Source organism: Vicia villosa, unplaced genomic scaffold (assembly GCF_029867415.1).
Source record: "Vicia villosa cultivar HV-30 ecotype Madison, WI unplaced genomic scaffold, Vvil1.0 ctg.005397F_1_1, whole genome shotgun sequence".
In the NCBI taxonomy this organism is placed as follows: domain Eukaryota; kingdom Viridiplantae; phylum Streptophyta; class Magnoliopsida; order Fabales; family Fabaceae; genus Vicia; species Vicia villosa.
This window is the reverse complement of record NW_026706615.1, coordinates 3,684-16,950: the sequence shown is the minus strand read 5'-3', so window position 1 is coordinate 16,950 and position 13,267 is coordinate 3,684. Positions and strand designations below refer to the sequence as shown.

At 38.0% G+C, this 13,267-nt stretch overlaps 1 protein-coding gene across 1 annotated transcript; it reads right to left on the bottom strand.

Moving 5' to 3' along the window:
- Nucleotides 1-1,465: 1,465 nt before the first annotated feature.
- On the bottom strand, nt 1,466-2,239 carry LOC131642597 (uncharacterized). Its single transcript, XM_058912832.1, has 2 exons — nt 1,895-2,239; nt 1,466-1,750 (listed from the first exon to the last, which is right to left on the bottom strand). Exons 1-2 carry the CDS (start codon nt 2,237-2,239, stop codon nt 1,466-1,468), a joined length of 630 nt encoding a protein of 209 aa, XP_058768815.1.
- Between the last annotated feature and the right edge of the window lie 11,028 nt (nt 2,240-13,267).

Genomic DNA, 13,267 nt, shown 5'->3' with positions numbered 1-13,267 from the left:
AGAGTCTTCATAACATCTTCAGGATGGTCAGGTGATACCGGATGTGGTTACTTGTCATATCCCCTAATTTTTGCATGAATTGCCTTTGCAGGTTTTTAATTCATCGGGATGCTTTTCGTTTCTATTATTGTCTCTAATTTTTGCCTGGACCGCCCTTTCAGATTTTCAGTTCACTGAGACGCTCATTTTTGCCTAAGTCGCCCTTTCGGGTTTTCAACTTAGCGAGCTTTTCTTCCTTTTTTATTTTTTAGGCGGAGTATTTCTTGACCATATCGGTGTTCACGGGACGTGGGAATTCTTCACCATCCATAGTCGTAAGAGTCAAAGCACCGCCTAAGAAGGCTATCTTAACAACATATGGGCCTTCATAATTGGGAGTCCATTTGCCCCTGGGATCTGGTTGAAGAGGTAATATCTTTTTGAGCATGAGATCACCTTCCTTGAATCTTCGAGGTCTGACTTTGTTGTCAAAGGCTTTCTTCATTCTTTCTTGGTAAAGTTGATCGTGGCATAATGCGGTCATTGTTTTTTCTTCAATAAGATTCAACTAATCATGTCTAGCTTGACACCATTCAGCTTCTGATAACTTGGCTTCCATTAGGATCCTTAAGGAGGGAATCTCAACCTCTATCGGGAGTATGACTTCCATGCCATATACTAAGGAGAAAGGTGTTTCCCCAGTCAAAGTGTGAACTGTAGTACAGTACACATGCAGAGCAAGAGGGAGCATTTCGTGCCAGTCCGTGTAAGTTACAACCATCTTCTAGACAATCTTCTTAATATTCTTGTTAGTTTCTTCTACTGCTCCATTCATCTTAGGACGATAGGGGGAGGAATTGTGATGCTTAATCTTGAACTCACCACATAACCGTTTCATCATCTTGTTGTTTAGATTGGAACCATTATCAGTAATGATTCAGTTGGGTATTCCGTAGCGACAAATGAGATTGTTCTTGATAAATCTTACTACCACGTGTCGAGTAACATTGACGTAAGAGGCAACTTCGACCCATTTAGTGAAGTATTCAATGGCGACCAGGATGAAACGATGTCCATTTGAAGCCTTAGGTTCAATCATTCAAATCATATCAATTCCCCACATAGAGAAAGGCCATGGAGAGGAGATAACATTGAGAAGCATCGGAGGCACATGGATCTTATCAACATAGATCTGGCATTTGTGGAACTTCTTCACATATCTGTAACAGTCAGATTCCATTGTCATCCAATAGTAACCCGCTCTCAGTATCTTTCTTGTCATTGCATGTCCCTTGGCATGAGTACAAAAAGATCCTTCATGAATTTCTTGCATTAATTGGTTTTCTTCGTGTCTATCCACGCATCTGAGAAATACCATATCAAAATACCTTTTGTAGAGCACATCTCCAGTCAGGAAGAAATTACCAGACAATCTTCTCAAAGTCCTTCTGTCTTTGCTAGATGCCCCCGGTGGATACTCTTGTTTCTATAAGAAGATATTGATGTTATAAAACCACGGCTTGTCATCTGTGATAATTTCAGCAGCGAATACATGAGAAGGCCTATCCAGGCGCATGATTCTAATTTGAGGAGCTTCATTTGGAAACTTCACTTGATACATGGAAGCTAGAGTGACCAATGCATCTGCCATTTGATTTTCCTCACGAGGTATGTGATGGAACTCAACTTTGTTGAAGAAGGTTAGCAGTCTTCGGGCATAATCTCTGTAAGGAATTAAACCAGGATGACGGGTTTCCCATTCTCCCTTGATCTGATTAATAACTAAAGCAGAATCTCCATATACATCCAGAATCTTGATTCTAAGATCAATGGCTTCTTCTAGTCCCATGATACAAGCTTTGTACTCTTCCATATTGTTGGTGCAGTCGAACATCAGTCTTGCGGTGAACGGTACATGGGAACCTTGTGGCATAACAATGACTTCCCCAATTCCTCTTCCATAAGCATTAACAGCTCCATCAAATATCAAACCCCATCGAGATTCAGGATCATGTTCTTCTCCATGTAAAGGTTCCTCATAATCTTTTGATTTCAAATACATGATCTCTTCATCTGGGAAGTCATCTCGTAAAGATTGATCATTATCAATAGGTTGAGAGGCCAACTGATCGAATAAAACACTTCCTTTGATGGCTTTTTGGGCACGACATTGGATGTCGTACTCTGATAATAACACCTGCCAGCGGGCAATTCTTCCAGTTAACGCCAGCTTTTCGAACAAGTATTTGATTGGATCCATTTTGGATATGAGATGTGTCGTATGAGTCAACATGTACTTCCTTAGTCAGCGAGCAGCCCATACAAGAGTGCAACAAGTTTTCTCGAGCAATGAATATCTTGTTTCACAGTCGGTATACTTTTTGCTCAAGTAATAAATGGCATACTCTTTTCGACCATACTCGTCTTGCTGACCTAAGACACATCCCATTGAATCTTCAAGTACAGTCAAATACATGACCAAAGGTCTTCCTTCCACTGGAGGACTTAAAATTGGAGGTTCCAGCAGGTATTCTTTGATATCCTCAAAAGCTTTATGACATTCTTCTGTCCATTTACATTCTTTGTCTTTGTGGAGAAGCTTAAAGATTGGTCCACAAGTAGTAGTCATGTGAGAGATAAATCTGGAGATGTAATTCAATCGTCCAAGGAATCCTCTAACTTGTTTTTCTGTCTTTGGAGGAGGCATTTCTTGAATGACTTTGACTTTGTCGGGGTCAACTTCAATACCTCTTTAGCTGACGATGAAACCTAATAGTTTTCCAGAGCGAACACCAAATATGCACTTACTTGGATTCAGACGCAGCTTGTATTTTCTCAAATGTTGGAACAGCTTCAGTAGGTGCCCCACATGTTCTTCTTTTGATGCAGACTTGGCAATCATGTCATCCACATAAACCTCAATTTCTTTGTGAATCATATCATGGAAGAGAGTCGTAATGGCTTTTTGATAAGTTGCTCCAGCATTTTTCAGACCAAATGGCATCACACGGTAATAAAACGTGCCCTAGGGTATGATAAAAGTTGTTTTTTCCATATCTTCAAGTTCCATCATGATTTGATTGTAACCTGAGAATCCATCCATAAATGAGAAGACTTTAAACTTAGCAGTGCTATCCACCAGCATGTCAATGTGGGGTAGCGGGGAATCATCTTTTGGACTTGCTCTGTTTAAGTCTCTGTAATCAACACACATTCTGACTTTACCATTCTTCTTGGGAACGGGCACTATGTTGTCCATCCATTGAGGATATTCTGATGTGACGAGGAAACCAATATTGATTTGGTTCTGTACCTCTTCTTTGATCTTGTCTGCCATATCTGGGTGAGTTCTTCTCAACTTTTTCTTAACAGGCGGACATTCCGGCTTTAACGGTAATCTGTGCTCTACAATAGTGGTATCCAACCCAGGCATATCTTGATAGCTCCAAGAAAATACATCCACATATTCTTTCAACAATTCAACCATTTTCTCTTTGACGCTTGTTTCTAACAATGCCCCAATTCGCACTTCTCTTCTCTCTTCTTCAGTACCCAAACTGATTACTTCCAAAGGCTCGTTGTGCGGCTCAATGATATTTTTCTCATGCTCAAGTAGACGGGTGATCTCTTCAGGGATCTCTTCACTACTCTCTTCTTCAGCTTCGTACACAGGGTATTCAAAGTTGGGAGAAGGCCTAGGATCATTGTTTTCAGGGGGTTTATCAAGAGATAATCTGCACATGATTTATGTTTTGCTTTTTAGTAACAAATAAAAGAAAAGGTGTATGTGCAAATTTGAGAAAGACAATTTTGATTGATTTTATGGGTTTTTTAGATTTTACCATTTTCAGAAAAAGATAAACGATGAACAAAAGGGAACCAAAATATGCTTTTTGTTAATGATTTAAAACAAAGCCCTACATAAGCTCACTTTTGTCTTGGGCAAAACAAAAGGAATTATTTTAAATAGCCCGACACATTACTCTTTCTCCTTGGGCAGAGCGAAAGGTTTTTTAAAAGATAGAAAATTACTTAGACTCATGAACAACAGAAGAGATGCTGACGGAAGTCCAGTTGGAGTTATCCTCTCTACGCGTCATGAAACTTGAACATTCTGGAGCATCTTCAGTGATAGCAGCTATGTCTTGTTTATCTGGGTTGATGTAGCCAGCACTTTGAAAGGTCTCATGCAGAGTCTTGCTGCAGCTTCCATACTCAGGTTCTTTTCCTTTTGACTTCTAGGATGTGAATCCTAGACCACTTTTGTTTTTGTTGGTGGGAAGTTCGATAACTTGCCCCTAGCCTTCATAAGATCCTTGGGCAACCACTTGTTGGGCATCTTTCCAGGATGAAATAGACGCACCAGTTTTCTTTCCGTATTCAGGACCGACGACTCCTAAAGCTTAGAGTTGAGCCGTAATTTCTTCAATGTTAGGAACAAAGGATAGTTGACAAACAAACATGGTATGTTCTCTATAAACATTTATTATTCTGTCCTTCAAGGGGTTTTTCAACATCTGGTGGAAAGTGGAAGGAACGACTTTAGCATTATGGATCCAAGGTCTTCCTAACAAACAGCTGTAAGCGGGATAAATTTCCATCACTTGAAAGGTGATATCAAAATCATGAGGTCCGATGCGGATATGAAGATCAATCTCTCCAATCACGGTGCGTGAGAACCCTTCAAAAGTCAGTACGCTAACCCCATTTGGTCTAAAAGGTGCCCCTTGATAGGATAAACTTTCCAAGGTGCTCCATGGCATAATGTTCAGAGACGAACCAGCGTCTACTAGTACATCTGTCAAAATGTTGTCTTCATACTTTGCTGATATGTACAGGTCACGATTGTGCTTCGGAATCCTTTGAGGAACTTCTCGCATCATTCTCTCAAGTGGCCCATAAGTAATTTCTTCTTCAATGTAGTTATATCTTTTTCTTTCTTGCATAAAAAGTAGAAGCAATCACATTATAACAAAACACATCATTGCACATATTCAATTACGCAAACAACAAATCATTGCACCTCATCAACTATGCAAAACAAGAATAAACCACATTTGAAGAAAATGATACTTTTCAAAATAAAATCAAGTTATTGTTGTTTTATTTATTTCATATGGTAGAGCATTCCATTTAAGAAACAACGTCCAAAACGGCGTCTAAAACGGACTTACGGATTGAAAATTGGAAGCTTTTAAAGTTAAGTAAAAATCAAGAAATTTGTGGAACCCGGTTCCTCCCCATGTGGGAACCGGTTCCTGCTGAACAAAATCACCTCGTTTCGGGTTTTTACTATGGGAACCCGGTTCCTCCCACCAGGGAACCGGTTCCTGACGCTGCTGTAGCAGAAAACTCCAATTTTATGACTTTTCTTCATTCCTACTTCCACTATCAACATCAAATACGAACCCACACATTATAGTGATCAATTTTCATCAGTTTTCATTATTCTAACACAACAACAATGCAATATAACTATCATTCATCAATTATAACAAACCAATTGCATCATATTCATCAAATTGGACATGTCAGTGTCAGAATCTCATAAACCTTAACATCCTAAATAGAGGTTCAACTCTTAATCTATTCTACCATCATCAAAACTATAATACTATTTAATAAAGAATAGTCACCCGTTACCTTATGTTTTCGGATTCCTCAAGCTCTTGCCATGGCTTCCTGCACTCTCTTCCCTTAGGTTTTCCTTCTTCTCTTGCCTCTTCCTCTTGTTTTCACGATCCATCAAAAGTAAAACCTATTCTCTCTATTTCTCTTCTTTTATCCAACATACACTTAAATCATAATACCAACAATGCCCTTCTCTAATTAAAATAAATCAAATAATTATTATAATAATATTCATTCTATTATTTTGCTAATAATAATTATTATAAAATAATTATTCTCCAACTACACTTCATATTCTCAACACACCTCAAGTCCAACTAATCTTTCACAAGACCTTAATTATTATAAATCTTAAGGCACCACTCCACACCAAAGCATCTAAATTCATTCCTTATAAATTCTAAGGCAACTACCCTTATCCCAGGTATCAAAATATCACGAAATCACAGATAACACAAACACTAACACATAAGGATCACACTAAAATAATTAAATAAATAATTAGTCTAGAATTTGGGGTGTTACAACTCTCCCCCACTTAGAATATTTTCGTCCTCAAAAATTTATCCAATGCAACTACTCCAACTACTTATTCCATCTGACTAATCAACTATCATCTCCGAAAGGCAACCCCACGCATTCGATGCGCACTCTGATTACTTGTAAAGTATCAACTCTACCAAGTTTACTCCAACTTTCAATCACCAAAACCGACATAATAAAGGTTTTCGACTTAACTCTTCGAAAGTTCTGTTCCAACAGGTATTCTACGCTCTCGTAGTTACCGAATACTTCAAACTTAGATTCGTAAGACAACACCTCGAAACATTCAACATAAACATACATATTCGTGTTCATTCATCAATGCACAAATACCAAGATGATAAATGCAAATCATAGAGACCGACTCACAACTCTATGCAAATGCAATGCGGTACCGACTCAATCATCTCAAGTTCACTCAGGAACTTATAAGGTTGGGATTTTAGGCTCGCCGCTCGCCAAAGTCCGCCCCGCCAAAACCCGCCGCCCGCCATACCCGCCCCGCCAAAGCCCGCCGCTTGCCAAAACCCGCTCCTCCTCCAAAACTCACTCTTTTTTTAGTTAATTCTAGTAATTGCAATTCTTGATGGTTTATTTTATACATTTATTTATAAATATATGTAATTTTTTTAGAGTAAATTTGTTAAAAAATTACTTTTATAAAAAATTGTTTTAAAAAATAAGTGAAAAGTTTAATTAAAAGGTAAAAAAACATATTAATCTATTAAAAAAATATAAATAAAAATAGGCGGGTAAGCCCGCCATCTTGGCGGGGCGGGCATGATTTTGATGCCCATTTTACATGGCGGGTATGCCCGCCCCACTCGTTTTTTGGCGGGCATAAGGCGGGGCGGGCGGGGCGGGCGGCCCGTTTTGCCACCCCTAGGTATGATGTTATTAGTGTTTGTTTTATTTATTTACCATTTTTTTAAATCAATTTTACTACTGACCACGTGTCGCCATTTTAGTGGAGCTAATGTAAGTATTGGAAAAAGTCAAATATTTGTATTAGGTTTTCATTTTTTTTTTATTATTGATATATGTTTAGTAAAATTAAAAACTATATGTCAATAAGTTAGTAATTTGAATATTATTTTCTATATTATTAAAATATATTTTAATTAGTCTTTTTTTTTAATTTAACATGCTTAGTGTTATTATTTTCTTAGTTAATCTTAATTAATAATTGTTAGTTTTTTTATCACGCGTCATTATACATATATCCGTGACTAACATTTTCTTATTTTTGCGAGGTACCACTTGAGACTGAGACTCTTGGATCTTACGGACATTTACTATTTTATTTTTGCCTTAATTTTTATTTGGGTCTGTAATAATTTTTATCCCCATTTGTTGAGTATTGTAATCCCCCTCCCCGAAGCCTTGTAATAGCGTAGGACTCTACTTTCTGCTTTTACTTTCTGCACCTATAACTGCCATCATTATGTATGGTTTAGGATTGTATGGTAAGATAAAAATAATCGTTAGATCACTAACTTCAAGATAATATAATTGAAATTAACACACCCTTTTATTGCTCACACACTCACCTTTAGGGTTTTCCCTCTTACGTTGCCTTTCGGAAAACAATAGTCAAGTCCCTCAAACGTAGGGATACCTTAGTCTGTTGCCTTCGATTTAAAAATCATCATAGTTCCTTAGGAATAAAGATCATAGTCCCTTCGATTTGCCTACGATAAAATGATCTCGTCCCTCGATGTCGCCTTCGATTAAATAATGATAGTCCCTTCGATTGCTAAGGTATCCTTACTGGTTGCCTTTATGACTATTCACATCTCATATGACTTCCTACCCTCTTTATGGTATGGATAGTCCCTATGACGATTCGATGACCCGCACATCCAATGTATAGGACTACCTACCCTCAAATGGTATGGATAGTACTATCGCCCAAGGAAAACATTAATGAATAGGAAAGACCTTACAACTTAGGGTAGGTAACTCTTAAGTGCTTGCTCACAACAAATCAAATGCTTTTCACACGCCGTTTTCTAACATTGTCTTTTTAGACATTTTCAAAACAAAATTGTTTTTCTAAACACACACAACACTTTTCAAACATTTCAAACAAACAAAGTGAGCTAAGCAATTAAGAGCCCATGGATAACCATGGATGCAAATGGTGCTTACACCTTCCCTTTGCATAACCTACCTCCCAAACTCAATCTCTTCTCGAAGAAGGTATTTCCTGTTCTTTTATGCCTTTCCTAATTGGATAAAATAAAAGTCGGTGGCGACTCTTGCACACCGTAACATTTGTTTGCAAAACATAAATAAAAAGTCAGTTCTCCCACCGAGTTACACCCTGCCATATCTCAATCAGATCAAGGTCTGCTAAGACAAATTGAGTTCCTCCTTGGTAGAATTAGAAGAATCCTCTTTTATCTTTAGCTATGTTGATTATCTCACCAAACTTCTATCTTCATAGTCTTACTCACTAATGAAGTCATCATCATGAAAGTAAGCACGTATTTCCAGAACATGTTACAATCATCAAGATCAGAATCTGCCCATTCTAATCCACATTAAGTCAGAACTATCACTTCAGACATTAATGCCGCTTCTTCATTCTTCACATATAGTGATGTTGTGACATCACACAAGACATTAGTTTATCAGACTTAAAATCTCATTCATTCCTCTAAGTGTTCCTTTACCTACACCGGTTGATGTCTTGTCTTGCTTCATTCTCCCCCTGAGAATTATAACATAGGGATGTTATGAATGATTGTCCTTACCCTTGAAGCATTCTTCGTTTGGAACTTACCACACCTTCCAAATTTAGAATCCTTAGTTTACTTGCTACACAAAACCCAGACTGCCACTTTTGTACCTTGAAATAGAAGAAACTTCTGAACAGCCATGAACATGTCTTCAACAGATAGGTCTGAACCTAAACTTTACTGGTGTCAGCGAACCATTGCCCTTCTTAATGCTTAAGAGAAGATAACACAGAACTACAATTGATACATAGTTCACACAAGACCATGGATACTTTATACACGGACTCAGCTCCCGACAGAGTATATGAGTCTTGTATTCAGACTGTACATTCAATAAGTACTAAGTTTCCCGTCAAAGTACCTATTAGACACTCAGATAGAATTTACTACTCACACCAGATCCATCTAAATGATTTTTTCTTCATACATAAATGCATTCTTCTTGGCAATGATGTTTTAACATCTGCTATGACATCATTTATTAAGGCTTTTAGGATCTCACACTCATCCTCATTTTTATGTACCTTGAGGAAAGACAGAGAAAGCACGACACACACCATCAACTCAGCTACACATTAGTCATGATTAAGGGATAATACATGCCATATCTCAATAGACTTTTCTTCAGACTTTCATTCTGATTTTGAGATAATGGATGTCACAATCTGTACCTACAAAGGAGATTCCCTCAATAAGGTTTCTGTAACAGATTCACTTATGACATAAAACATGAAAACAACTCAGATTCTTCTCAGCAATCTGATTCCCTTAAATCATCACACAGTATTCAAAACCATATTTCACTGTGAAGGAGGCACAGTATTCAGTTTTCACCATTAACTGTTATAAGGTTAAGAAAACATTCCACATATCTGGTTCCTTTGATCAGAAGAGGATACCAGATACAAGCTCATCTTGAATTCTCATATAGGTAAAAAAACTGAATGAATCCTTTTACTTCCACTGAGCTTTACTCCCATATTCCCATTTATATGCCCGAAATAAACTGACAATTGGGATGGAAGGTTCAGTTGATTGTATTCTGAACAATCAACACACAAGGCAGATGTATCCTCTTATAGATCAGGAGTAGGTTCCAAACGAATGTACTTACTCTACATTAGTTTACGAACAGAACATTTGTTCTTCAACTGGTAGTTGCATACCTGTTCTTAATGTCCCAACATCAGATAGGACATCTGTTCCTCCTTCTAGGAACACCTCAAGCTTGAAGATTTCAAGGTACACATTTGCAGATAATTATAAATATCATTGATCAGGTGACATTCATCAGCTCTAATAAACCATGCCATTATAAGTGGACTTGAGAGATTACTCAAGTATCTTTGACACTTTAATTCTAGCTGTCAATACCTCTCATACATTCTGTTGAACCTTCATAACCCTAGGGTTTCTCAGAGACTATGCAGCGGAAAAATAGTCATATATCAACAGAATTCACACAATGCTTACTTAAGTGTTAGTAGTAAGCATGACAGCCAATGATTGTAGCTGAACAATCCAACACAGCAAGACCTAACCAATGTTCTGACCAAAAAGAAATAGATAAGAACAAAGATTACCTTATCATTAACTTCACTCCCGCATGAGGTTTTTGATATTCTTCTTCTGTACTTTTCTATATGCTGAATAGATCAATACAAATTCTTCACTCCCGCATGAAGCCTTTGGATATCCTTGAATCCAGCAACACCATCTTCTCTTGCCAAGGGAGTACACTTGTTTTGATCAGATTGGCTTAGTCTACCATACATAGGTCCATCCTCCACTTCTAGGGACCATACAATATGAACAGAACTGTTCAAACAATATTCTACCTTCAGCAACCAGAAAGTATCCCTTATGGATCTCATCCAGAAACAGACAGGATGCCTGTTCTGATACCAATTGAAAATTCTGGTAGGACAGACTCAGAATGTCATACGCAAGGTCACGACACCTTTTCTGTCATCAACTTAGCTGAGGCAGTACATACAGATCCCCCAAATTTAGATTACTTCTTGCATTCTGAAGTCCATGAGTGCCAAGATCATATTAGTTCAGTTAACACAAATAACTCTGTTTTGTAGAGGTTCTGTGACAGCACAGTTATTAAACCAAACACTGATGTAATGCGCGATGTTATGACATCCAAACTGAACAAAAAAATAAACAATGCAGAAACATAAACAACACACAGAATTGTTCACCCAATTCGGTTCTAACTAACCTACTCTGGGGGCAACCAAGTCAGGAAGGAAATCCACTATCAGTAGTCTTAATTTGAAGCTAAACTCCCCCGTTTACAACTTCGCACTTAAACCCTACCCAATGCAATCTCTACCTAGGTTCTCCCTAGATATGGAATATCTCCATTCCACTCCCAATCATAACAATGATGTCTAGCAGTCAACAACTCAGCCACTGCATCGACAGCCTAATTCCCAACACTCTAAACACCTATAAACACAAGATCAACTTGAAGTTGCTTACAAGCTTCCTCCAACAACAAACACTCACTCATTACTTCACAGCTTCTGAGTGATTACACTAAACCTCTCACCTACATGTTTTGAGGTACAAATCAGTGACCATCCCACACACCGGGTGGTTCACCTACACGGCTAACCCTAGAGACTACATCTTCCTAGCCCTGGTTATTAGCTCTCCTAAATTAGGTTACAAATTTTCCTATTTATAACCTGATCCCAATTGGACTTAGGCTTACAAATCGCAGCACTTTTGCTGTTACAAATATGCAGAAAATATTATGCTACAAATAAGGTCTTTTAATCCTGGGTTTCCTAAATTAGAAACTGCTGAATCTTCAATCTTCTGATCTGATTATTTCTGAATCTTCAATCTTCTGATCTGATTCTTCAATTATTCTTTTGACCTTTAAATATGCGCCACATAGGATTACATAATATTCACATAGAATATTCTGTATCTGTTAAGTACAAACTGAATCTTTCTTCCAGTTCTGCAGGCGCGATGTCATGGTTGAAGTCATGACATTCCATATAACATCTTGCTTTAGTACCTGTTTTGTTCTTTTCACATTTGCAAGACTTATACAATATTACTTTCAGTTGCTATTATGTTTTAGCCAAGCATGTATGCCAATAAGACAATTTTACATAGCAGAACATCAACAATCTCCCCCTTTGGCTTATTTTGGCTAAAACTTACATTGATCAAGAGCAGCTGCTTCAACTTTCAAGACATCAGGAAGAACAGTCTTTTACATTCTCAGAATTGGGACTTTTGTTCTTCACTGCTTAACCATGTAACACCCTGGATTTCCGCTTACCCCGCAGGGCTTCCGGCCTACCAAGCATCTCACCATTCTATGAAAAATAATTGAATTGGTTGGATTTTAATGGAAAAATGCATAAAACCCGTAGCTGTTCCTGGGCAAAAATCTAGTTTTGGAGAAAACTTCAAAAATTCATATCTTTTGATCCGTAAGTCCGTTTGAGTTCTGCTTATCATCCGCAGACTGATGGACAGACTGAGAGGACGATTCAGTCATTAGAGGATTTGTTGCGGGCTTGTGTGTTGGAAAAAGGAGGTACTTGGGATAGTTATCTGCCTTTGATTGAGTTTACCTACAACAACAGTTATCATTCGAGTATCGGTATGGCTCCGTTTGAGGCTTTGTATGGTAGGAGGTGTAGGACGCCGTTGTGTTGGTACGAATCTGGTGAAAGTGCTGTGATTGGTCCAGAAATTGTACAACAGACTACAAAGAAGATTAAAATGATTCAGGAAAAGATGAAGGCTTCTCAGAGTCGTCAGAAGAGTTATCACGACAAAAGGAGGAAAACACTTGAGTTTCAAGAGGGAGATCATGTGTTTATGAGAGTTACTCCTATGACAAGGATTGGTCGGGCATTGAAGTCGAAGAAGTTGACTCCGCGTTTTATTGGACCATTCCAAATTTCTGAAAGAGTGGGAGGAGTGGCTTATCGTATCGCTCTACCGCCGATGCTTGCAAATTTGCATGATGTGTTTCATGTATCTCAGCTGAGGAAATACATTTCGGATCCGTCCCATGTGATCCAAGTAGATGATGTACAGGTGAAAGATAACTTGACGGTTGAGACTTTACCTGTGAGGATTGAGGATCGAAGGCTGAAGCAATTGCGAGGCAAGAAAATAGCTTTGGTCAGAGTAGCTTGGGGAGGACCTGCTGAGGGAAATGTTACCTGGGAGCTAGAGAGTCTGAGGTATGTTTTCGAGGACGAAAACTCTTTTAGTGGGGGAGAGTTGTAACACCCGTATAATTTTAATTTTTTAATTTAATTTGAATATTAGATTAATAATTATTATTATTATGGATTTTATGAAAATAAGAGGAAAATGAT

Excerpts from the sequence above, each read along its gene's own strand:
- LOC131642597 (XM_058912832.1), bottom strand. The coding sequence starts at position 2,239 with ATGGATCCAATCAAATACTTGTTCGAAAAGCTGGCGTTAACTGGAAGA. Across the intron at positions 1,751-1,894 it reads TTATGCCACAAGGTTCCCAT|ATCAAGGGAGAATGGGAAAC; the intron begins GTACCGTTCACC and ends GTTATTAATCAG.